The sequence below is a fragment of the Chlorocebus sabaeus genome, chromosome 21 (genome assembly GCF_047675955.1).
Source record: "Chlorocebus sabaeus isolate Y175 chromosome 21, mChlSab1.0.hap1, whole genome shotgun sequence".
Taxonomy (NCBI): domain Eukaryota; kingdom Metazoa; phylum Chordata; class Mammalia; order Primates; family Cercopithecidae; genus Chlorocebus; species Chlorocebus sabaeus.
Window position 1 is genome coordinate 127,110,202 of NC_132924.1, and position 27,134 is coordinate 127,137,335.

General features: G+C 42.4%; 1 protein-coding gene across 5 annotated transcripts in view; it reads left to right on the top strand.

Annotated features, from left to right (window-relative positions):
* The window catches only part of DPP6 (dipeptidyl peptidase like 6), a 1,156,796-nt gene that overhangs the window by 724,203 nt on the left and 405,459 nt on the right, over positions 1-27,134 (top strand). For all 5 annotated transcript variants that reach the window (XM_073009533.1, XM_073009535.1, XM_073009532.1 and 2 more), the window contains exon 3: positions 4,822-4,920. In XM_073009533.1, coding sequence (XP_072865634.1) covers positions 4,822-4,920 — 99 coding nt within the window. The remainder of the gene's footprint in view (positions 1-4,821; positions 4,921-27,134) is intronic.

Sequence of the window (27,134 nt, forward strand, 5' to 3'; positions counted from 1 at the left end):
AATACATGTATAAAAAGAAAGATTTTCAGAAAGTGAATACATTGCCTTTTCATCTTTTATTTCCAAAGTCTGTTTAAATGGCAGTCTTACGTGTTTTTTCTTATGAGACACATAGATACCTTAAGTTGTGTGGCTAGAATCATTCTTGAATAGTGAAGTTTAATCAGATAAAATGTAAATTTTATCATGATTATTTATTTTCTGACCATGTATTTAATAATGTCTCAGAAAGTTTTAGACTTCTTAATTGTAAGATCAGAGTGTAACTTTATTAGCTCAATGTCTAGTAATTTTTAAAATTCTCATTTATTGTCGTGTATATGGAAGTGCATCATGTTTGAAGCCCTGTGCCTTTTCGTGGGGCTGCTTCATCCACACCTAGAAAGCTCCTAGAGCGAAGAAAGAACTTGGTTTGGTTTAATGTGCTATGTTCAGCACCCAGGATAGCTCCATATACAGTCAAGTCTCACAATAAGGCCACCTTGAGTCGCAGCATTCTGTAATTTTCAAAAGACTGCTAACCACAGTAACCCTATTTGATATTCAAGAGATCAATCAATGCACAAAGGAATATATGACTTTTCTGACAACTTCAATAATTTGCCAACATCCAGACCCAAAAGGAAGAAAGCAAAAGTGACATCATAAAACCTGTGCAATGTAGTAGGGTCCTAGAAGCTTTGAAGATTTTATTAAGAGATTATTTATTCCATTCCATTGGTCTATATCTCTGTTTTGGTACCAGTACCATGCTGTTTTGGTTACTGTAGCCTTGTAGTATAGTTTGAAGTCAGGTAGCGTGATGCCTCCAGCTTTGTTCTTTTGACTTAGGATTGTCTTGGAGATGCGGGCTCTTTTTTGGTTCCATATGAACTTTAAAGCAGTTTTTTCCAATCCTGTGAAGAAGCTCATTGGTAGCTTGATGGGGATGGCATTGAATCTATAAATTACCTTGAGCAGTATGGCCATTTTCACGATATTGATTCTTCCTATCCATGAGCATGGTATGTTCTTCCATTTGTTTGTGTCCTCTTTGATTTCACTGAGCAGTGGTTTGTAGTTCTCCTTGAAGAGGTCCTTTACATCCCTTGTAAGTTGGATTCCTAGGTATTTTATTCTCTTTGAAGCAATTGTGAATGGAAGTTCATTCCTGATTTGGCTCTCTGTTTGTCTGTTACTGGTGTATAAGAATGCTTGTGATTTTTGCACATTAATTTTGTATCCTGAGACTTTGCTGAAGTTGCTTATCAGCTTAAAGAGATTTTGGGCTGAGACAATGGGGTTTTCTAAATATACAATCATGTCATCTGCAAACAGGGACAATTTGACTTCTTCTTTTCCTAACTGAATCCCCTTGATTTCTTTCTCTTGCCTGATTGCCCTAGCCAGAACTTCCAACACTATGTTGAATAGGAGTGGTGAGAGAGGGCATCCCTGTCTTGTGCCAGTTTTCAAAGGGAATTTTTCCAGTTTTTGCCCATTCAGTATGATATTGGCTGTGGGTTTGTCATAAATAGCTCTTATTATTTTGAGGTACGTTCCATCAATACCGAATTTATTGAGCGTTTTTAGCATGAAGGGCTGTTGAATTTTGTCAAAAGCCTTTTCTGCATCTATTGAGATAATGATGTGGTTCTTGTCTTTGGTTCTGTTTATATGCTGGATTATGTTTATTGATTTGCGAATGTTGAACCAGCCTTGCATCCCAGGGATGAAGCCCACTTGATCATGGTGGATAAGCTTTTTGATGTGTTGCTGAATCCGGTTTGCCAGTATTTTATTGAGGATTTTTGCATCGATGTTCATCAGGGATATTGGTCTAAAATTCTCTTTTTTTGTTGTGTCTCTGCCAGGCTTTGGTATCAGGATGATGTTGGCCTCATAAAATGAGTTAGGGAGGATTCCCTCTTTTTCTATTGATTGGAATAGTTTCAGAAGGAATGGTACCAGCTTCTCCTTGTACCTCTGGTAGAATTCAGCTGTGAATTCATCTGGTCCTGGACTTTTTTTGGTTGGTAGGCTATTAATTATTGCCTCAATTTCAGAGCCTGCTAACAGAGTCCTCAGAAATAATACCACACATCTACAGCCATCTGATCTTTGACAAACCTGAGAGAAACAAGAAATGGGGAAAGGATTCCCTATTTAATAAATGGTGTTGGGAAAATTGGCTAGCCATAAGTAGAAAGCTGAAACTGGATCCTTTCCTTACTCCTTATACAAAAATTAATTCAAGATGGATTAGAGACTTAAATGTTAGACCCAATACCATAAAAATCCTAGAGGAAAACCTAGGTAGTACCATTCAGGACATAGGCATGGGCAAAGACTTCATGTCTAAAACACCAAAAGCAACAGCAGCAAAAGCCAAAATTGACACATGGGATCTCATTAAACTAAAGAGCTTCTGCACAGCAAAAGAAACTACCATCAGAGTGAACAGGCAACCGACAGAATGGGAGAACATTTTTGCAATCTACTAATCTGACAAAGGGCTAATATCCAGAACCTACAAAGAACTCAAACAAATTTACAAGAAAAAAACAAACAACCCCATCAAAAATTGGGCAAAGGATATGAACAGACATTTCTCAAAAGAAGATATTCATACAGCCAACAGACACATGAAAAAATGCTCATCATCACTGGCCATCAGAGAAATGCAAATCAAAACCACAATGAGATACCATCTCACACCAGTTAGAATGGCGATCATTAAAAAGTCAGGAAACAACAGGTGCTGGAGAGGATGTGGAGAAATAGGAACACTTTTACACTGTTGGTGGGATTGTAAACTAGTTCAACCATTATGGAAAACAGTATGGCGATTCCTCAAGGATCTAGAACTAGATGTACCATATGACCCAGCCATCCCATTACTGGGTATATACCCAAAGGATTATAAATTATGCTGCTATAAGGACACATGCACACGTATGTTTATTGCAGCACTATTCACAATAGCAAAGACTTGGAATCAACCCAAATGTCCATCAGTGACAGATTGGATTAAGAAAATGTGGCACATATACACCATGGAATACTATGCAGCCATAAAAAAGGATGAGTTTGTGTCCTTTGTAGGGACATGGATGCAGCTGGAAACCATCATTCTTAGCAAACTATCACAAGAACAGAAAACCAAACACCGCATGTTCTCACTCATAGGTGGGAACTGAACAATGAGATCACTTGGACTCGGGAAGGGGAACATCACACACCGGGGCCTATCATGGGGAGGGGGGAGGGGGGAGGGATTGCATTGGGAGTTATACCTGATGTAAATGACGAGTTGATGGGTGCAGCACAGCAACATGGCACAAGTATACATATGTAACAAACCTGCACGTTATGCACATGTACCCTACAACTTAAAGTATAATAATAATAAATAAATTTTTAAAACAAGAGATTATTTATTCCTATATGTTTATGTAATCCTAACAAAATTTCTTTCTGTTTTTCTAACCTGCCAGAGAGTTCAAAACAGAAAATTAAAAGAGGCAAATGGGGGCAACCTGCTTGGGTCCCCTTCCACACTGTGGAAGCTTTATTCTTTCATTCTTCGCAATAAATCTTGCTGCTGCTCAAAAAAAAAAAAAAAAAAGGCAAATGGTTCTGTCAAGGTCAAGAACAACAGTCGAAAAAGTGTAACAGCCAGAAATTGAAAAAGAAACAGACATACCCACCAGACATTGAAATACAAAAGCACACAGATCGAGAGCCACTGAATGTGCAATGCACATAGACACAATGCACCTCAATTAGCACCAAGATCAGCCCACATAGCAGCACAACAGGAAACTGTTGAAATGAGAACTGGAAGTCTTTGAAAAAAAATGTGCAATGGTATTTAGCATCTTCTATTTAAGAGGGCAGAGAAGTAAATAAGCATCCTAGGTAGATAATACCCATCAGATATGGTCAAGTTAATATACAGAGGAGTTTCTTATTAGTATCACAGAAGTGAAGGTGGTGGAATGGCCTGGCCTGTAGGCTCACAGGTCAGGCAAGTTGACAGCCCTGAGTCATTTCAAAGTCAGTAAGTGGATTTTTGTGCCTCTAATGGAGAGAGCCTCTTCTGAGGAGGAGCAAAAACTCTAGAAGCTTTGACCCCTGGAAATACAGGATAAAAGCTCTCAGATTTTTAAAGTCTCACCCACTGGTGCCATTAACTAAACATCTCCCCTTGGGATGAACATTACCTGAGTGTGTTCACAGGCTTATCCCAAGTGCTTACTCCTAAGCCTTGTAACTGATATGCGGCAAGTCAGAATCTGGTAGTTTGTGTACAGATAATTGGGGTTTTATCCTGTCTGAACAAGAACTAACCCACAATCCAGAGACAGCCAGGGACAAGTGATGCTTACAGAGAATGAAGACCTAAGGAATATTTTCTGTGTCTTTGAATTCCCAGCAGCCAAAATGTTGCACTTAATGAATGCTTCATGAATGATCAATTACATCGTATGACTGAGATCCATTCTGGATATTCGCACCTTCCTCTCAACTATTCCCACCCTATTGTTCATAAACCAATCTTGAAAGAATTATTTACCTCCATACTAAGAAATAGGATCATTTATATGCTGCAGGTGTGGGTGAGGAGGCACGATGCTATTCTACTGAACCGTGATCTCCTTAGCATAGATTCTGATACTTTAATTAAAAACAGAATGTGAGACTGGCTTTTATCCTCATTCACTGATGGACATGATGTGTGTTCCCACCCATACTGTTTACGAAAGGCAATCAATGTTTATGGTCCTCGCATTTTACTAATTATGAAACAAGTTTAACTCTTTCTTTTTTTTTTTCTAGCGGAAGACAACAGTCTGTCTCAAAAGAAGAAGGTCACTGTGGAAGATCTCTTCAGTGAAGACTTCAAAATTCATGACCCCGAGGCTAAGTGGATAAGTGGTAAGTCCAGGTCCTTCATGCACGGGACATCGCTTCCCCACGCCTCACCCCCACTTCCAATAGGTTGGGTCTAGTAATTTGCCTCTCAGATTTCCCCCTTTGGCCACAAAAGGGGATCTACAGAGCTTTTGCTGTGATCACCGTCAGATTATCATTCTATGAAAGTGTGTATCTGATGAAATCAGGCTTTTGTAATGGTGTTGCCTCCCAAGCATCCGCACAGCCTTCACTCAATGAGAAATGGGTCTGCTGAAGACGTGTCCTCTGTGTGCCACCTCCCAGAGACATCATTTCCCTGGGGGAGCTGTGGGGTGTTGCTTAGCAACAGGAACAGTGCAGGGCACGGTGAGCTTTCCTTCCTTCTCCACAATCTTCATTCCCTTTTGTTCTCTTGCTCTCTTTCCGTTAGGCAGAAGGACCAATAGCGACTCACGGGGTTCTCGTAGAATAGCTTCCAAATGAACCATGGAGTGCCGTACGCAGATGCAGATTCATTTATTTTCCCTGTTGAACTTTGATTTGGATTAAATCTACTTTCCTTGTGTGGGGGATTTTTTTTAAAAAAAACAACAGAACAAAATACAGTTGGGGGCAGAAGGCATATGTTCATAATGCCTGTGTTGGTTCAGAACATAATCTATTTCTTCTAATTGCATCTGAAATAATTCAAGTGCATTCATGGAAGATGCACCCATCCCTCCGCAGGCCAAGTTGACAGCATCTCCCTATTGTCTGCATTGCTGTTGCTTACATTTAGTCTTTGCTTCAGTGGAATACACTTGAAGGTTTATCCTCAGGTCAGAGAACCTTTATAGTGATCAAAGTCTAGTTCAGATCTTTGCTTTTATAATAAATGAGGTCCAGAGAGATCAAGTGACTTTTCTGAGGTCACAGAGCTGATGAGTGCAAGCTGTGGCTAGCAGCCTGTCCCCTGACTTCCAATTCAGTGCTTTTCCCACCGTCCTGTTTTGCTGAGTGATCAAGTGTCGTTGTATTTTTTTTTTCTGTCAAACTGCTTCTGAAATGCCTTTTCATGCTTCACAAACTCTCAGAAATCAATTAACAATGATTCTTGGCTGTTAGTCTCCTGCTTAGGGCAACCACTTCTCTTTTGTCCTCTACTGTTGCTAATCTAAGGGTCAGATTTCTAAAATGCATTCCTTCTGAGATCCATCTACTTTTTTCATTTCTTTAAAAATGAAAAAAGTAGATGGATCTCAGAAGGAATGCATTTTAGAAAAATGGGGAGAAATGAGAGCAGTATATCATGAACACCAAGGGCACACAGAAATTAAAAAAAAAAAAAAAAAAGCACAAAGGCCTTTTTGTTTGGCGGAGGAATTGATTTTGCGTTTTGTTTTCGGCTGACCTGGTGTCTGCTGTGTGCTTGTGTTCACCCGCTGCATCAGCAAAGGCAAGCACTTGTGGCATGCTGCAGATAGACCTTTGGAGGAAAACATGACTACTCTCCGTGAGGAGCTCAAAGCTGTGTTGGAGACAAATCTGAGCAGCCAATGGGAATCCTAACACACCAGATGCAGAGAGGAGGATCTGAAGTTCTTTCTTCTCAAAGGACATCCCAGCGACAGTGCACAAACTCAGTCTTAAAGCGATGCTTGGAGCTTGTTAGAGAAGACTGAGAATAGAGCCCTGGAAGAATGTTGGGTCTAGAATGTTAGTCTTGCTAAACCCTGGTTGGGTGAACCAAAACCGAGCTGAGAAACAATGCCCAGCAGTTACAAAAACAAAACAAAACACTTAGACTTGTGGTATTTTAAAAAAAAATGAGTGAGGTAGGGCACAGTGGCTCACACTTTGGGACGCCGAGGCAGGCAGATCGCTTGAGCCCAGGACTTTGAGACCAGCCTGAGAAACATGTTGAAACCTCACCTCTATACAAAATCAGCCAGCCATGGTGGTATGTACCTGTGGTCCCAGCTACTCGGGAGGCTGGGGTGAGAGGAGGCTTCAGCCTGGGAGGTCCAGGCTGCAGTTAACTGTCATCATGCCACTGCACTCCAACTTCGGTGACAGAGCAAGGCCCTGTCAAAAATAAATAAATAAATAAAAGAGTGAACTCTTTGGTATTTGTCAAAAACCAATTATAAAGGTTCAGTTAATCATTGCAGAGTTACTTCATTCACTTTAAGCTATTACGTCTTTAGGGAGCAGGTTTGTCCACGGAACTGTTTCTCAGTGGTATACATGGGAATCACACCACCCACCACCAGCACCAGCACCAGCACCAGCACCAGCGTCACAGGCTCCTCTTTCTGCTTCTTCTCTGCTTCTCCTTCTCCTTCTCGTGGAGAGGCAGAATCCAGGGATGAATCAAGAGGTCAGAAACAAGAGACACCAAACCTGAGCTCTAAGGTTCAGAGTAGGTTGGAGGAGGGCCTGGGAAGACGCCATGAGATGCTGAAATAAAGTGTATTCACACCTATAAGATACATATTTTTATTAGAAAGCCCGTGGCATCAGACTTGGCCTAAAGCAGCATTCCCCGTGCCAAAAAAAAAAAAAAAAAAAAAAAAAAAGAAGATATGCAGAGATGTGGAGACACCAGAACACAGATATTTCTGGAGGAATCTATGCCAGTTTATGGTATGAGGAGTTTGATTTTTAGGAGCAAATGAATGGAGCCTGCTCAGAGATGCACTGGCTTTCTGGCCACAGGAGACCAGCCAGATTTTCTTTATATCCACAAAGCTGGGAGTTAATACGTGCAATTGAGAAGCGGCTATGTGCCCAGCGGAAAACGCCCAGCCTGTCTGTCTCAGCAGGTTATGTCTGTTCATAAAGACCACCTGTGGTTCTAAATGGACCTGCTTTGGTGTTGAGGAGATTTCTTAGGATGATTCTCCGTCTGTAAATGTACACACTGAAGGTGAAGTTTTGCCGTGAAGTAACCAGGTGGTCGGGTCCCCAAAGACAGGTTTCGTTTGGAGTGTTTTGGAACCTAATAATTCCATTCACACATGACTCTCAGCTTCCCCTTACCTTTTTTTTTTTTTTATTGTTCCTCTTCCTAATCATTCTCTCTCCCCGCTCCCTAAAGAGGCAATAGCTTGAAGTGAATGAAGTAACTTTGCAATGATGAACTAAGTCTTTATAATTGGTTTTTGACAAATACTATAGAGTTGGCCCATTTTTTTTAATACCACCAGTCTAAGTGTTAAGATCTGGGAAAAGATTACTACAAATCCATAGGATTATCTCATGTTGTAGAGCTGGGATGAGCCTTAGAAATGATGAGAACATTCATTCATTCAGTAAGAGTTTTTTGAGTGCCCACAGTGTAGCAGCCAAATTGCTGGGCCCAAAAGGGGTGAGTGATTTGTCCATGGAACTGTTTCTTTGTGATAGACAAAGGAATTATTACCCACCACCACCGTCTATCACCACTACCACCAGCACAGCCTCCTCCTCCTCCTTCACATCACCATCATATCATAACATCATCATCAAGATCGTATCATCATCATTATCTTCTGGGTGTTTACTGTGTCTTAAGCTCTAGGCTAAATGCTTTATATATAAAATATATATTATAATATATAATGTATATTATAGTATATAATATATATTATATATTAATTATATATAATATATAATATCGCTATATAATATATATTTTATACATTATATAATATCTGAGATATATAATATATATTCTATATATATAGAGAGAGAGAGAGACATTTAATTATCACAACTACACTGATTCCCATTTTACAGATAAAGAAACTGAGTCTCAGGGTATTAAAATAACTTGATCAATATCACAAAGTTAGTTACGTAGCAAAATTCTGATTTGAACCTAGGTCTGTCTGGTTTTTATAAACTATGCTATACTTCATAAAATTCAGGTCTCCTGCCAATTTCTTTTGCAACCTTAGTAGTTACATTGTATATTTTAACCAAAATTATAGGTTCTGAATACTTCAGAATTATTGCCATCCCTTTGAAGTCTCTATTCTAGCTTTCTTATTCCCATAGTGCCCATGTCGAAGTTACAAAATACCCAAGAGATAAAGAAAAATGGTATAATTCTCTACAGAGGAAGAGACTTGATTTTTTTTATTTTTTATTTTTTTAGTACACATTAACCACTGAAGTTAACAGATGTACCTTGGGTTTAATATTGGAGTTAGTGTGGAACTAATATACTTTATTTATCAGGAGGAAATGTGTTGGGTTAGAAGGGCATTTCCCTTCCCTCATTTTTATACCGTATGCTTAATGTTTTAAATCTACTTTGTCTGAAATCGCTTTGGTACAACAGCCTCGCATTCTCTAATATCCTGAAGCCCTTGTAGACTTCCCCACTTGTTTGTTACAACTACTAGGGCAAGCCAAATGAGGTGTGTAAAGCCATGAAAAGGCCCACTCTGGGCCAGGTGTGGTGGTTCATGCCTGTAGTCCCAGCACTTTGGGAGGCCAAGGTGGGTGGATCATTTGAGGTAAGGAGTTCGAGACCAGCCTAGCCAACATGGTGAAACCCTGTCTCTACTAAAAATACAAAAATTAACCGGGCATGGTGGTGGGTGCCTGTAGTCTCAGCTACTCGGGAGGCTGAGGCAGGAGAATCGCTCAAACCTGGGAGGTGGAGGTTGTGGTGAGCCAAGATCGTGCCACTGCACTCCAGCCTGGGCAACAGAGCAAGACTCTGTCTCAAAAAAAAAAAAAAAAAAAAAGAGAGAGAGAGAGAGAAAGAAAAGGCTCCCTCTGGGCTCCCTCTCAAAGAGGCGCATACTCCCGGAAGTGGTCACAGCATGCCTCTCCAAGTATTTGCTCCATTGAGTAAATTCTTAGACCTGTTATAACAACCACATTGCACTTCTCAAGCTTTTGGCTCTCCTTTGTGCCATTCTGCGACTCCACACTAGGGGCTGTGATGAGGTATTTTGGTTACTCTTTGTTTACATGGACCGACCATCCTGGGCTCTCCTGGCCCATTCCCTCTTTCCCATTCCTACAAGATGATAATTGCAAATCTCACCTTCTCTGCCCAACCCTGCAAACTCCCTCCCCATCCTCCTTCCCAGCTGAAACTGCCAGAAGAGAGCTTAGGAACACTCCCACTGTCACGTCAACTGGCGTCAACACTGCCGCTGGCTCTTCACGCACCACCCCCACCCCGCCCCGCCCAGCCCCCACAGGTGACCTGTCTGCTGTCTGCACTCAATCTAAAGGAAACACAGATGCACTTGCTTCACTTACCTGAGGAATCATTACAGCAAGCCCCTCCTTTCTTCCCTAAATTTTTGTCCTGTATTGGCTGATTCCCATCGTGAACCAAACGTCCTCTTCTTTCTCTCACCTTAACACAAACACCTTATCTCGACTCCACACGCCCTGCCAGACTCAGCCTGGCTTCCCTGCTCCACTTTGCAGCTTGAAGCAGTCTTTTATCTATAACACCTCCAGTAACTCTTTTCCCACTCTCCCTAAACCCACTCTTGTTAGGCTACCACGCCCCACACTCTCCAAAACTCCTCTTGTCAAGGTCAGGGATGACCTCCAGGTTGCTAAATGCAACAGGCATTTCTCAGACCGTCTGATTTTACCTGTCAGCAGCACTGGACACAATTGATTCCTCCTCTGCCCTGGATACACGTTTTTCTTTCTTGTCACCTCATGGGCATCTCCTTTGCAGGAGCCTTGGCCGGTTCTCCCTCTTCTCCCTGACGTTTAATATTGCTGCAAGACTCAGTACTTGTTCCTCTCCTTTTCATGGCTGCACGCCCTCCCTCAGTGTCTCCCTCCAGTCTTATGGTTTTAAATATCCTCCATTTACTGATGATTCCTAAACATATGTCGTCAGACTAACCTTCTCCCAAATCTCTCAGATGTCTGAGAGACATTTCAATTTTAACCTTAATATCTCTGGGTCTCAGTCCTTGATTTCCCCCCAAAACCAAAAATACAAAAGAAAAAAAAAAAATCCACCTTATCCACAGCCTTTCTGATGTCAGTTGCTGGAAAAATTTGTAGAACAAGCTAAGAACCTTCAAGTCATCTTTTATTCTACTTTTTCTCTAACATTCCACATCTGATCCATCATGAAATCCTGCCAGCTCTGCCTTCAGAAAATGCGTGCCCATCCTAGCCTCCACGTGATGTTTGGGTGCATGAATACCATGGCAGACTTGGCATCGGTCCACTCGGAGGCTCGGAGGAGGCACACAAGGCCAGCAGCAGCAGGAGAGAACCAAGGCTCTGCTCTGGCACCTTGGGTAGTTGCTCAGGTGCAAGGAGAAGGGGTTGCTTGAGTGACTGGGGTGGAATTTTAATGTTTCTAACTTTAAAAGTCTGAATTCCTCAAGTTTCTCACTTATCCTCACTTTGTACTCCCCAAGGGGAAATAATTCACCCACATAATATTAGGTATTGTCTATATGATGATGAGTTTCAATTCTCTAGCTCAAATGCTCTTCCAAGCTCTACACTTGGAGAGAGGGTGTGTGTCTGTGTGTGTGTGTGTGCGCGCGCGTGTGCACGTGCATGTCAGTCACTGGCTAATTTCCATGTCCACTGCAGTGTCTTACATTCACCTCAAGTCTTCATGTCCAGCACCACATCATCCTCCCCCAGCCTCTTCACAGACCCTCTGCTGCCCACTGTGCCCACTGAGCACAGCTCTGGGCCCCCCCAGACCCTCCACGTCTTGGACTCTTCATGATCTGTTTACTTCTCCTGACTCATCATTGGCCATCTCCCCAGTTTTCTCTTAAACTTTGCCTACATGAACTTCTTTGAATTGCTTCAAAAGTCCATCTCCTTTCCCCCCAGAGTGGCTCTTACATAGGCTGTTCCTCCTGCCCAGCACACTCCCTCTCCTCTCCGCGTCCACTTGTCATCACTCCTAGTCACCACCCTGAGTGTTATCTTGTTCATTTAGGTTGCTCCCTAATTCTCACTCTGCCCTGCATTGACTCTTCTAGTTTTGTGTTCTCCTATATCCTTCACTGACCCTTTTGTTACATATGTTAATTATAATTATTTATGAATGTAAACTCTGCAAGGATGGGACTCGCATCTCTCTGTTTCCTGCTGTATCCCCAGCACCAGCAAAGCCCCCAGTTTGTGGCCATCCACGAAGACTTCTTGGGCATTTTCTCATTTGATACTTAGACAGCCTAGGTTTATATATGTATATTTATTTATTTATTTGAGATGGAGTCTCGGAGACATGGAGGGTGTCTGAGGAAGTGTGGTCAGGGAGGCAGGAGGAGAACTTCTACCACACCACATCAAAGGCATGGCAGGAGAAAATGCTCTAGGCAAGTTAGTGTGCTGCCGATTTTGTAACCGCAGACGTAAATGAAGCGGTCATACACCTCTTCCTGGCTCACAGCCCCAGGGACATGTTTTTGTAAACAAAAATACTGATCATTTGAGTCATATTTAAATGTTGTATTTCTTTCTGTTAAAAGGTAAACTGAGGCACAATACAATTTTTTTTTTTAAAAAGAGTTTATTTGAGCAAACAGTGACTTATGAATTGGGCAGCTCCAAACCAGAAGTGGTTCTGGGGTTCCACCAAGGGAACAAGGAGGAAAGATTTTATAGAACAAACACAGAAGCAAAGGAAAGCAACTATTTGATTGGTTACAGTTATGGAGTTGCCTTATTTAGTGAATCCTGTTGGAAAGTTCTTAGTTACATAAGTTAGTTGGGAGCTTCTGACTGGTTAGCCTTTAAGTTTCACTTTTCTTTAATACAGGCATTTATGAGAAAAAGCTCAGGTCAAGTTTTGTTTTGTTTTGTTTTCGAGATGGAATTTAGCTCTGTTGCCCAGGCTGGATTGTAGTGGCACAATCTCAGCTCACTGCAACCTCTGCCTCCCAGGCTCAAGCAATTCTCCTTCCTCAGCCTCCCAAGCAGCTGGAATTACAGGCATATACCACCACAGCCTGCCAATTTTTGTATTTTTAGTAGAGACGAGGTTTCACCATATTGCCCAGGCTGGTCTTGAACTCCTGACCTCACGATCTGCCTGATCCATCCACCTCAGCCTCCCAAAGTGCTGGGATTATAGACATGAGCCACTATGCCTGGCCCAGGTTAAGTGTTATTTATGTTTGCAAATCACACAAGGTCAAGGTCATACTTACAAGGCCAACTGGCTTTGTCTCTTTGAGGAATTTTCAGGCGTTTTAACTTACTTTTAACACCCCTAACCACACTAATTTATGTGGCAAGTACCTTCTTACTGACACTGTTTCAGATGCTAGTGGGGAGAGGCGAATTCCAGAAGCAGGGTGAAAGATGCTTACATGTGGACAGCTTTCCACCTCTCTTCGTCGCATGTGTGACCAACAGAAAGTGTCTCCTCTGGCTTAACAGAATTCGTCACTCTGCTCAGGTAGCTGATGCCGCTGCACCTGGTGAGCCACCTAACTCACCAAACACATTTGCTTTTACAGATCTGCCTTTTATGAAGGCAGCCCAGGCTCACCCTTGGAAATGGTTTGATAAGCCTCACGCCCTGTGCTCTGAGCAAACCGAAGCCTCCTGCCTCCTTCAAGCGGTCTCCTCTCCTCCCGTCTCCTCCCAGTATCTCTAGGATGCAGGCAGGCCTGGAGCTGATTGACAGAAGCTGCTCGCTGGGCCTGATGAGCTTGTCTGCTAGCTCCAGGCAGAGCTTGGCCTCACAGCCCATGCAGCTCCTGCCTCCTCCCTCCTCCCTGCAGCATGTTCAACTTTAGTCTGAATATGGTGGTAGACCATGGCTGGCACCAGAATCCCTCCACTGTCTGTGTTTGTTTACGCTCATTTTCATTAATCCAGCCACTTGTTAGCAGAGAGCCCTCTGTGTCTCTAGGATGCGGTGCTAGAGAGACTGTAAAATTGAAGAAAATTGCTTCCTTTGAATGGAGGAAAATATCAGCTGGCTGGTTGATACTGGAAAAGTATATGTTTTAGAAGATAAAATTGGAGTTAGTGCACAGGGCTCAAAGCAACTTGATTTCCATATGTGCTTTATCCTCTTCTCTTTTGTTATGCTGAAAAACCAGATGGATTTTTTTTTTTAATAAAACTTATGGGGTTAGGTAGAGGGGGAATTCAAGTTTAAAATGGTTTGGGTATTTCCACTGCTTTTCGAAGGCCACATTTTTCAATCAAAACCATTAAGCCTTAGAATTGCAGAGAGTAATAAAGTCTGCTCGAGGTCATTTGGTACAGCAGCCTGTATCCCGTGGCCAGCAGGGAATTCAGGGAAGTACCCACAAAAGACAGGCTTCATAAGAGGGACAGTGTTCTTCCATGACTCTGAGAGTGTTTGGAGAGCACAACAGTGATCATTTGAAGTCATTACATAAAATACACATTGAAGCACATCATTGTGCCTTAATGGAGTCCTTAAGAAATAAACAAAATGTAATTACAGTTTACATTGGTGTAAACCACCAGTTTATTTTTTCTCTCTTTTGTTGTCATGCTCAAGGTCGCACCTTTCCTTAAGAGAAGAGAGCCTCCGTTGTCTGGCATTAGGAACCCAACCATGTCTCTGACTATTTTTGTGCAGTAAAATCTGTCCATGCCGTCACTCCCATTTTTTCTGCCGAACACAGTTTCAACAGCATCCTGACTGCGTGGCTGGGCTCATCCTTAATGCATCTTCCCATTTCTGGTCTCTGAGCTAAGACAATTATTTGCTTAAACTTCTGCAAAAGTTTCCTATTGGAGTTCTCTATAGTACCTACAGGAAGAACTCAAAAGACAGTATCATTTAGTGCCAGTGACAGCGGAAGCAATAATTGCAACAGTGACTGAAAGGATAACAGTAGCTGTATGAAATATCTCAGTTACTTCGTTTCAGTCTTCACTGAAACCCATAGAGGCAGGAATTTGTTCCTTTACTTTAGAAATAAGAAAACTATGAGTCGAAGACATTAAATCACTTTTTCAAAGTGACCAAGATGGCTTTAGAGAATCCAGGGTGTTCCTGCCTCAGTGTGCCTTGCCTCCCCGGTCTCCTCACCACCCCTACTCATGGCCTCTATTTTTTTTTTTTTGGGGGGGATGGAGTCTCACTCTATCGCCCAGGCTAGAGTATGGTGGCACAATCTCAGCTCACTGCAACCTCTGCCTCCCAGATTGAAGCGATTCTTCTGCTTCAGCTTCCTGAGTATCTGGGACTACAGGTGTGTGCCACCATGCCTGGTTAATTTTTATATTTTTAGAAGAGACAGGGTTTCACCATGTTGGTCAGGCTGGTCTCAAACTCCTGACCTCGTGATCTGCCTACCTCAACCACCCAAAGTTCTGGGATTACAGGCATGAGCTACCATGCCTGACTACTCATGGCCTCTATTACCACATTCCTGGCCATATCAGGTTCTTTGGCAGCTTTGTGACTTTATTGCTGTCCTCTTTTTCTGCAAATACCTTTGCTCATCACTTCTCTGCTTCAGAAATTCTCATTAATCCTCATGGCTTGACCCAAAATACATTCTCTCTGACTTTTCCAATTAGAATTAGTTGTTCACTCCACGATGTTGCAATAGAACTTTACAAAGCTTCAGTCAGAGCACCAGCTTGTGAACCAGCTAGGGTTGGACCACCTTGGGGATGCAGCCCACTTGGCAGACGCTGGATGCCCTTCCTCAGTCTGAAAGCAGCAAGAGGTGTCTTGGGCCAGGGAAGCTGATGTCTTCCACACCACGCTGGTCCCTTCCAGAGGTGCTGTAGGTCCTCTGGGGGGACTCTAGTTCCTAAATGATGGATGGTGCTGGGCCCTGCTGCTGATGCTGCTTAATTCATAATTTGGGGACTCAAGTCTCTGCAGGCTCCACTGGGCCAACATGCTTCCCGCAGAGATACATGTTCAGACTCTTCTAATTACTTTTCCTTGGCAAATGTTGCATCTCTGGGGAATTTAAATACAACTTCCATCTTTGTTGACTCCAGTTTAGACCCTGGCCAAGACTGAACTCGCATTTCAACTTTGTTTATTTATGTGCAGTACACAGAGGGACAGACTCTTTTTGTTTTTGCTTTTTTGATTTAGAGAAATAAATATTTGATTTTGTGTGTATATACATGTATGCACATTTTTTTTTTCTCTTAAGAGATCTCACGTGAGATTTTCATGGTGTTTTTCCTACTCCATTAAGTAGACAGATATTCTCCAGGTCATTATATGGTTGTTTCCAGGGCTCCAAGGATCTTCAAGAAATAATCCTGAGGACCCCACCATACTCAGCCCCTCCATCCTCCTACCTAGTAGAGCAGATGGCAGGACACGCCGTGAAGCATGCCTTGTGGCCAGCCTGGTCTTTCTTCAAGGCCAGATCAAAGCCTGCGGCAGACGGTTTTCTGCCTGGCAACACAGCTCCGCCCCAGCAGCCCACAGACCAGGACGCGCGAGTTTGTTTTATTTTAGTTCCATTCCAATTAAAAGAGTCTGAGAGCTCAGGTGAATCCTAATGCACTGTAGCTGTTTGGCCCAAGGGTGAGATTCTGCCACATCTTCCTTCCAGAGTGAAGCGCATTCGGAAGACCTGTTAATTAGAAGCTATTTATCCTTCAACACGATGATCCTCACATGAGCACTGACACCACCATTTATTGTCTCAGCTAAATTACTTCACAGAGTCCTTAACCATGGCAACCTGCTAGGGTCTAATTAATTATCATTGACATCTTTTCAAACGTCGATCACCTGCTTAATTAATCAAAAGGACTCACTTGATCTCTTCGGTAACTGAGCACCGTCCCCTGTGACTCATCAATCTTTTGCCCACAGCATGTCTCACTTCACATTCAGGTGACTGTTTGTACCTCTGGCTCCTGACAGCAAACATCTTGGGGGCCACAGGAGTGTTGTAGTGATTATCATAGTTCCCTCATAGTTCCCTCATATCATAGTTCCCACAGTGTCTAGGGTGTGATAAAGTCTCAATAAATATTAACTGATTGAATGAATGATTCCTCAAATGGGCAAATTGAGTCTCCACAGAAGAGGACTCTGGGAACTGAATTTCTGGTTGATTGAGGGCTGGCCAGGCTCTTTATTGTAATGCTTCCGTTTTAAGAAAGTAGACACACCTGGGCCAGGTGCAGTGGCTCACACCTGTAATCCCAGCACTTTGGGAGGCTGAGGTGGGCGGATCATGAGGTCAGAAGATCGAGACCATCCTGACTAACACGGTGAAACCCCATCTCTACTAAAAATACAAAAAAAAGTTAGCTGGGCGTGGTGGCAGGTGCCTGTAGTCCCAGCTACTCGGGAGACAGTGAGCCGAGATTGCGTCACTGCACTCCAGCCTGGGAGGTAGAGCGATCTGTCTCAAAAAAAAAAAAAAAAAAAAAAAAAAAAAAGGTAGACACATCTTTGTAATGAGAAACGCACGTCTGATTCTATTTTCTTGCTTTAACTAGTACTCTCTAACAGATGAAAGAGATAGCTCCTGCTACTCCTCATACTAGATGTGTTTTCCATCATAAGTTTGATACTTGCCACTTACTGATCACGTGCAGAACGTGCCAGACGAGATGCTAAGTTCTTAATCACTTACAACTCTCCTATGAAAGACAGGTGATGCGATCATCTCTACACAGCCCACATATTTACAAATCTTCCAACTGGATGGGGTCATCCAGAAACACAGGCATGAAGCTATGTCCTATGGAAGGTACAGTGGCCTTTTAAATATTTGGGGTGTGATATCATCCTGGTCTCTTTTCCACCTAAACCCCTGTCCCTCCTCCATCCTCCATCCTGTGCATCACTGGGACCCCATGACATGTTTATCTCTCAGCTCTACTTTGCTACTAGTACTGCATGTTCCCTGTTTTCCAAAATACACTAACACAAATATGCTTCATAACAGACATTTACAAAAAGTGACAGGATGACAAAGCAGAACTGTGGGCGCCACAGAAGATGAAGCAACATCGATATGAACAGCACGACTTGCTCTTCTTAAAGCCCCTAGACATCCTTGCTTCAGAGAACCTTTCCTTGACTGCCCCTTTTTCTCTTGTTTATGGGGTCTTCCAACAACTGCATGGTTGTGCTGTGGTTGCTTCTACCACAGAACTTTTCCGTAGCCCCCATTGCCCTAAACTGTTGCCAATAAGGACATAGTTAAGGTTCAGGGATATAGAAGTGAATCAGAGTTCTCTTCGAACTTAGTGTGAATCTGATGTTCACATTTACAATGCGTGAGGGGCCCTTTTGTGCAGGGCTGACACCTGTATCCTACGCTCCCTTCACAAGCTGAGTACTTGCAGGAGGCTATTCTGAGATCGGTGTAGACCTTTCTCATATCCGGCGGTTTGCAGTTGAAATGGAATTCGTGCTTTTTGGTGTCTTTGCTCATATCTCTTTAGTGTAAAAGTGGTAGAAATGTATAGAAATAGATATAGCATCTGGATTTTGTGATGCTGAGCAGGTTCTGGGCTTTTAAACCCAAATTTCCAAAATAAGTGCCAACCTCGCCTCTGATGCTTCTGCCCAACGCTCCCTGGAACCCAGCCTAGACCGTCTCTTGGGTCAGGATCTTCTGTTCTCTCTCAAGGCCCTTTGTTCATTCCCCCTCTTCTCTGAATATTTTGGGTTTCTATGAAATGTCCTCCCTCCAGAAAAAAACAGGTGATAGCTCTCAGATTCCAGCAATTTATGAAGCAGATTAATCTAGCTGTGCTGGTCAGGCCTCTCTCCTATGCTTCTGCCTCAGGTACCTTTCTCAAGGATAAACAAAAATCCAAATGTAGGAATTTCCCCTAACCAAAGATACCTTTCTGGAATTTCTACCCTTTCCCAGGCAATGAACCAACACGTGCATTAATTTTCTTAATTTCTCCCAGATCACATTCTTACATAGGACAACCAAAGAAGGGAAAGATAGAATAAACCTCTGAAGTTAAAAGTAGCAGAATATTTCTTATTTACACCAGTGTTACAGACTGGGGGCCCTAGAGTCAGCAAAGTTAAGTCACTTGCCTTAGGCCACGCAGCTAATAGGTGACAGAGCTAGTCTTTACTCTGGAAATGCTTCTGAGGATTCTGAAAACATGCCCAAAGTTCAGGGGAAAGTTATGTTCACTAAATACAAGGGCACCAATTACGTCTTCATGGGGTTGAACTTGAATCTACAGTGGGAATCTGGAAGTATCTGTGAAGGCTGAGACAACACTCCCGGGTGTCTCTTCTCCCTGCTCCCCTGTGCCCTCTCAAGATCAGCCCAGCTCATTAGTGGAGCCCGTGGCCACATCCAAAGCATGCAGCCCACCTTGCTGCAGTCTTTTGCAAGCCAGGCATCCTGAAGGTCACAGCAGAAGTGCTAAGGGGTAAAGGATGAGTTTGTCAGCAGTCTCCCGTGGCTTCCTGGGGCTCTGAAGGGCAGCCAGATGGAGTGTGAGCTTTGCTTTTCCCACCAGATGTTATTTACTTATTTTTGCTGTTGATTTATTTTTCTGTTAGCTTCTCACTCCCATCTCAAACACCTCTGGGCACCAAATACTTTAATGTAGTTTGTGATCCGCAAAGACAAATTCCTAAGAAAAGTCTGAAAATAAAATAATGTTGCTGGGGAATTATTTGGGAGATTTAGAAGTGTTGTGTGCTGTATCTAACGTGTTGCCGGTGATTCCCATACGTCCGTGCTAGCTGCTTGGGAATTGCCGAGTTCTGTGTCAGGAATTTTAATGGGCAAACTTATTCAGACCCTGCCCCTCCGTTGCTTAGTTCTCACCGGTGATAACACAGTTTACAGAGTGACAGCCGGAGACCAGGAATGAAGCTTTATAAGTCACTCTAATTATTTGATATCACTTGTAAATTGCCTAAGGAGGGAGACCCCTGTCTGACTATACTGTAGGTGGCTATCTGCGACACACCAGTGAACACGCACGTGCAATGTACAAGGGGGAGAATGCATGTGCGATGGTCAGCGGCTGAGAATGCCCCCCTCTGGCTGACATCAGAGGGGTGCATGGCAACAAAATGTCATCCCAATCTCTTGTGGGACGTTTTCTTTTCCAACTTTCTTCTCAACAGCTTCTGACATTAAAATAGGTTTTTACTGAATATAAAGTACTTATGTTCCTCATTAAAACACAAATTGTTGGGTTTTAAAAACTTAATGTTGGATTAAGATCTCCTAATAAGCAAGGTTAAACAAACAAATAAGGGGGTGGAAATAAAATTAGAGAGTGCCAATTTACCAGCTGATGGGGCATTAGCAACAATGGCCCTGTTAGCGCTCCCCGAGATTCTTCATGAAGCTCACAAAATCCTTCCTCCCTGCTTGCTCAGGTCCCACAGATAAGCCTAGAAGAAATTATTAAATGTCTAAGAAAAGACACATATTCAAGGCTAAAAGAGATGTTTCTATCTCACTTTGAGGTTCAAGTAAACCCATCCCCCTTTTTCTCTTCCCATCATCTTCCTTTGCCACTGGAGGTTAGAATGCTTCCAGAGTCCTTTCCTCCTTTCTCTTTTGAATCAGCCCTGGAGAGAGCTTAAAAGAAGAACAAAAGCCCCACCTTATCCCATCCCCATCCACCTGTCTTACGTACTTGAAGAACAGGAGAAGATAAATAAGATGGGCCAGCACGGTTATTTTCTAATTTTTATGGAGGGACTCGAATTTGAAACCGGCATCACTGACTGTGATCATGCCCCAAGCATATGAAGGATTTTCCTTTGGGCTCCAGGCAGATTTTGGCAAGTTCCTCTTCTCTGCCTGCCATGACCTTTAGAAATCATCCACTAATGTGTCTTTTCATGACTTCCCTCCAGCATTAAGTTCCAGGAACTGAATCTCTTTAAGTGATTTCTGTCGAAACTCAGTAGCTCAAGGATCCCATCATGTTACCAAAAAAGACTAAGATCTCCATGGTTCTGGCTGCATCCGACAACGTAAACAGGTAAAGCAGCATCCGTGGAGCATCTTTTATTCACTTTATAAATATGATAAAGGGGCTGCTAGATGCCTAAAGCTCTGATTGGTTAGTTGATTTGGAATCACAAAGGCAAACAAAACAAGATTTGTACCTTGTATGTAGAGCATAAAGTATATTTTAAATGTTAAAAGGCATCACTTTATTTTTATTTGCTTGATTTTGCTGGGGGCTGAATCTGTAACACCTCGTATAGCACCCAGGAAATATTAGTTAAGTGAATGCATAAAGACGCAAACCACGTGGTTCCAGAAAGGATTTTGGAAAACTCAGTGCAAACATCAGGTAGCAATATCCCAAATCCCAACAACTACAACAAAAAGAAAATAGGAGAAAAGATGAGATTTGTATCCACAGTGCATGTTGATTTAATAGGAATTTCAAAAGAAAAAAGGACATCCATGGCCAGGAATATATCCAAAGCCTGCTTTCTCCTTCTCGTCTCACCTCTACTGGTTTCTGGAGCTCACACTCGTTTCCCTTGTCCTTCCCTCCTTCCACCCATTCCCTATTCTGGCGTGATACAGCACCAGGTGTTATATGTACATTAGCTCATTTGATGTTCACAACTATTCCTGGTGGCTGGTGGTGTCTCCATTTTACATATGAGGAAACTGAAGCTTAGAAAAGCCAATGCGGATCACAAGTCTCATGGCTAGTATCATAGGAGTGCAGATATGACTTGAGGCTTGTCTGTCTCCAAAAACCTTTGATGTGGACCCTACACCATGCTTCAAGGAGATGGTTCTCTAATCCGGGATGAAGCTCTTGTTCTTCTTGTTTTCCCTTTTCCTCAACATATGAGGATTTGTTCTGAAGATCAGCAGTAAAATCTTACTTAAGGGTTGAGGCTTATTTTAAACTAGTCCAGAACTAAGATGTGACCCAAATAGAAAACAGTCAGGAAAAATCCATGAAGCTCCCACATCCATCTTCTGAAACATGGCTCAGTGACCCCAGTGTGCAGGTTAAACTTGAGATTCCTTTAGAAGATCGTGCTTCTTATATAACTAGAACTAATGAAAGCGGCCTGGAAATGAGTCACAGTTTGATATGGGACCCATCAAAGATGTCATTCGGCCTGAGGATAATGACCCCCTAAGACTGCTACAGGAGCCATGTTTGAGCTAGAGCCAGATCTTCTTGAAGTTTATGCTTCAATAACTTCTTTCAGCCCCCTCAGTGCTTTTGGGTCAAGCCTGACTTTAGTAAATGAATTATACGTTGGATAAGGGTCATTTTGGAAGTGAACCAAATGATGATAGGAAAGTAATTCTCTGCCCATACTTATGGTGTCATCTCTAAGCACAGACCTGCAACTTTCCATGGTTCAGTGAGACTGAGACCCTGGGTAGGTGCACCCAGCACAGGCCTCACAGGGAGATTTTATTTAAATTAACACAAAGAATCGAGGATTGGTGGCCCATTGTTTTATTTGAAGATGTAGACAGCAAAACTAAAATATTTGGATTTCTTTTGTTCCAAAAAAGATTTATCTTTATGTTTTGAATGCCTAAAGAGATAACATAGTTATTGTATGACGATGGTCATCTGACATAAATGAAAATACCATTTAATGATATGAATCTTATTCATTCTAAGAAATTAAAATGCCTGTAATCATTCATTTATGCTGTTGCCGTGTTATTGGCTTTCATGAACTGTGTAAGAAGTTCTGATTTTTTAAAGAATTCAAGGGCAGGAGTCCGTTTCTGGAATTCCATATCGGCCACACTGTGGTTGCGAAACCTTTATATATGGATGCAAGCAGGGGGCTTTGTTTGCATTTGGTTTGGTTTATGTGTGGGTAAAATGTGTCACAGATCTGCAGAAACTATCCAATTTTATAGATCCTTTCAAATGTGGAGTTGCCAGACTTCTCCTAGGAATTGTAGCATGTAAGATAAGCCAGATAAGCCAAGAAGTAAGAGGACCATCTGATAGTTCCTATATTACTTAGATGGAAAGTGGAAGGCTCAAGGAAACTAGAAATTTGTGTGTGTGTTGGTTCTTATCTATTAAAAGATATATTGATGGGTATTGTGGCTTACACCTGTAATCCCAGTCCTTTGGGAGGCCGAAGCAGAAACATCACTTAAACTCAGGAGTTTGAGACCAGCCCGGGCAATAGAGTGAGACATCATTTCTACAAAAAATTTGTAAAAATTAGCCAAGCCTGGTGGTGGACACATGTAGTCCCAGCTACTCAGGAGGCTGAGGCGGGAGGATCACTTGAGCCTGTGAGGCACAGGCTGTGGTGAACTGAGATCGCACCACTGCACTCCTATCCTAGGCAACAGAGAAGGACCCTGTCTCAAAAAACATATATATATGTGTGTGTGTGTGTGTGTGGGTGTGGGTGTAAAAAAATATATATATCACTTGTAAACCTCAGTAGCTTAATATTACTAACAAACTTACAGTGACACATTACACAAATGATCTCGGCACCCTAGAACTTAAAATCTAGGATGAACATGTTCTTATAATTTTTTTCTTTCTATATTTCAGATAAAACTCAGATACCTAAATTTCATGATAGCTTTCTCCCTAGGAAATTATATTCTCTTCTTATTGCAAGCACCACATTATTGATTTCCCTGATACCTCATTACCAAGACTTTTCTGTGAGAGAAAAGACGCTGAATACTTTATCCAAGTTTCACGTCAGGCCCAGTGATCCCCAACCCACTGTTTTCCCATCACTTTGCCTCCTCTAAGTCAATCAAATTCATTCAGTTAATAATTGAAAAAATGATATAAAAATAAATCAGGCAGATATAGACCTTGTCTTCAGGTACTTGCAGATTAAGGGACGGATTCAGGTAAATGGTTAAAGACATAATGAAGCATAGGTGCTTTCCCGAGATACAGACAGAAGAGGGAGAATACAAAGAAATGGCAGCGTCTAGCTTTGGGAGCTGAGAGAGAGTCCCGTGGAGGTGACGTTTGAACCAAAGCAACATTTGCACGTAACTAGGACATTGCCAAGTAGAGGCGACTGGTACGAGAAGGGAGCAGGGAATTTCTCTGAATATTGGAGGTGAAAAGGGTTAGGAGAAAAGTGGTATATCCAGAAACTGAACAGAATACAGATTTGGCTTCAGCCTGCAACATTTGGCATCTGGTAGGAAACAGGGCCGTGTGTGTGTGGAGAGAGGACTGACCTTCAGAGCATTTCTGCAGGCCCCTCTCTAGCAGCTGGGGCCATGGTGGGCTCTGAGTGGTGAGAGCTTTTTATTTCTTAGATGATGAGGTTGGAGTATAGATAGTGGACTAGGAAAAAGACACGTATATATGTTTGGTTTTGGGGGGTTTGTTGTGGGTTTTTTTGTTGTGTTTTTTGAGACAGAGTCTCGCTCAGTCACCCAGGCTAAAGTGCAGTGGCTCACTGCAACCTCCGCTTCCCGAGTTCAAATGATTCTCGTGCCTCAGCCTCCTGAGTAGCTGGTACTACAGGCATGCGCCACCACACCCGGCTAATTTTTGTATTTTTAGTAGACACTGGATTTCATCATGTTGGCCAGGCTGGCCTCGAACTCCTGACCTCAAGTGATCCACCTGCCTTGGCCTCCCGAAGTGCTGGGATTACAGGTGTCAGCCACTGTGGCTGGACTGTATATATGTTTTAATGAATCACTTTCTACATAAAAAGTTATTTGCAGGGAGCAATGAGGGGAGATAAGAATGACTTAGACAAGTCTCCTTCTTTTAATAAGCTTGGAGTCCAACAACAAGTGGGTGAGTCACAAACACCAACAGCTGTGTGTGTACCCAAGTGCAGGAAGGGACACAGGAGGAAAAAGGCACACTAAACATTTGGCACAGCAGTGCATTGAGCCAGGGACCGTCAGAGCTGAGCGCTGTGGGCCTCTGGTAATGACCATTCAACAAATACCTGCCAGAAAAAAAAACCTCTCCTCCACCGGGATTCAACAATAGGGAATACCCCATCCAGCCTACCTATTTGTAATAGACAATTTAGTAGGCAAAATCTTAAATTTTCATAAAAAAGAATCTCTTAAGAGTTAGAGATTTCACACATATTGTGTATCTTAATTTTTAAAGAGATGCTTATGATATGTTTCTAAGATCTTTTTTTCCTCTCTGGAATAAATACTAGTGAAGTTAATTTATTTCAAAAAGAATACTGATGCACCTCTTAAACATACGACATACACTCCATAGTCTCAGAATCTGAGACTGCAAATCTCCTGTCTAAAAGGAATGAATTAATTTTTGAAAAGCGGAGTGAAGATATTATGACATTAAAGCTCTAAGAATTCACGAAATATAATTAACTTGACCCAAAGGGGAGCTATGTGAGTCCAGAGACTTAAAGATTGTTTTTACTGTGTGAGAATATCCCATTACCAAGTGTCATATAATTATCCCGTAATTTTCAGCATGTTTTACTGGGGGGTTTCTCCTCAATGGCAAATGTTCCCAGAGCACAATGAATGGCATGCGCCCGTGGCTAGACCCTACAGCAAAGTCACGCTCCTTTGAACCCACAGTGTGCTGGGGGCTTTGACTCTCTGGAAGAGGTTTTGTGAAGGGGCCTCTTCAACAGAAAGGGGAGGGAGTCCATTTGAATCTGCCCCATCGTTACCATCCAGCCTGCTGTGGAACAAAGGAGAACCGACCTAACGCCTGTGCTTGGAACAACTTGGAAATGTGTGCTGGGAAACAGGATCGAGGTCTTCCTTACTGTCACTCCATAACGTGGAAGTGTGCACGTGACACCTGCTTCTTTAGATGACTGATGTAGCTCAGCCTTCCATGATTACAGCTAAAGAATTTTGGATATGCTTTTATCGTTTAAATAAAAGATTTCCTCCCATCTTTAAGGAGGTTACATTCTGGCTCGTCCATTCACTCATGCAGCATTGTGTTGAGGACCTACTATGTGACAGGGACTAGTTTGGCCACTGGGTTAAAAAGGCAAAGAAAGCAAACTCCCTCCCTCCCCCCATGAACCACTGTAGGTTAAAATAGCCCAGTGGTATTTTTCAGAGCTCAAAGCCAGAGAGAACGGGACGTAACCTTCACAAACTTGGAGTTCCACCTCGCATTCGACAGACTAAAAAACTAAAATCACTCAAGTAACCTGCCCAGTTAAAATCTCTTCTAGTTTGTACTATATCTTCAACCTGGAATTGAGACTGAGGGAGGCGGAGGAAGGTGAGAAGAAGGGAGTGTTGGTCCATCCTCAAAAAAAAAACTAGGCTGGGCATGGTGACTCACGCCTGTAATCCCAGCACTTTGAGAGGCCGAGGTGGGTGGATCACTTGAGGTCAGGAGTTTGAAATCAGTCTGGCCAACATGGTGAAACACTATCTCTACTAAAAATACAAAAATTAGCCTGTAATCCCAGCTACTCGGGAGGCTGAAGCAGGAGAATCACTTGAACTGGGGAGGTGGAGGTTGCAGTGAGCCAAGACTGCATCACTGTACTCCAGCTGTGGCGAGAGAGTGAGACTCCGTCTCCAAAAAGAAAGGAAAGAAAAAAGAGCTAGAATAAATTAGGTCATCATTTGCCACAGGATATTCACAATAGTATCAAATGAAAAAATTTGAAAATAGCATAAATATATGCCCATTTTTTAAAATTGGCATGCATTTCCCGCATATGCTTATGCGAGAAAAAACCTGGGAGAGAATCTAACAGTCATCAATATTTATCTTCTGGGATCAGGTATGCTTTTTTCCCTTCATATCTCTTATCTCCTTATAATATCCCCGACAACTGGACTCACCTGTTTTATCTTTATGCCAGAATCCAGTCCAGTCTACCAGGTCACACAAGATCTTTCCTGTTCAGCAGGATGATGGAGGACAATGCACTGTGTCTCTATCATGGCAATCAGAAAAAGGAGAAGATATTCTGTCGTCAGGGAAGGGGTGAAACAGCATAGGAGAGCATAATATCAGAGGCAGTTGCCTGCATCATAAGTAGTTACAGAAAAACATCTGAACTGACATGGTGCCTACATGAGATTGCCACAGTTGATACAGCTCAGAATAGAGCCTTTTGAAAAGTCTAAGGTTAGAAGGAGTTGAGAACGCAAAAGAAAAAAAAGGAGAGTGAACTGCTTGGACTGAGCGAGGTGGAAAGTAATAAAATCCCAAATAAGTGGCTTAACCAAATAGGCAATCAATTTTCCTCACATGTAAGCAATCAGAGATAGACCATCTTTTTTATTATTTATTACTTTATCTTATTTTTTGAGATGGAGTTTCGCTCTGTCACCTAGGCTGGAGTGCAGTGGCATAATCTTGGGTTACTTCAA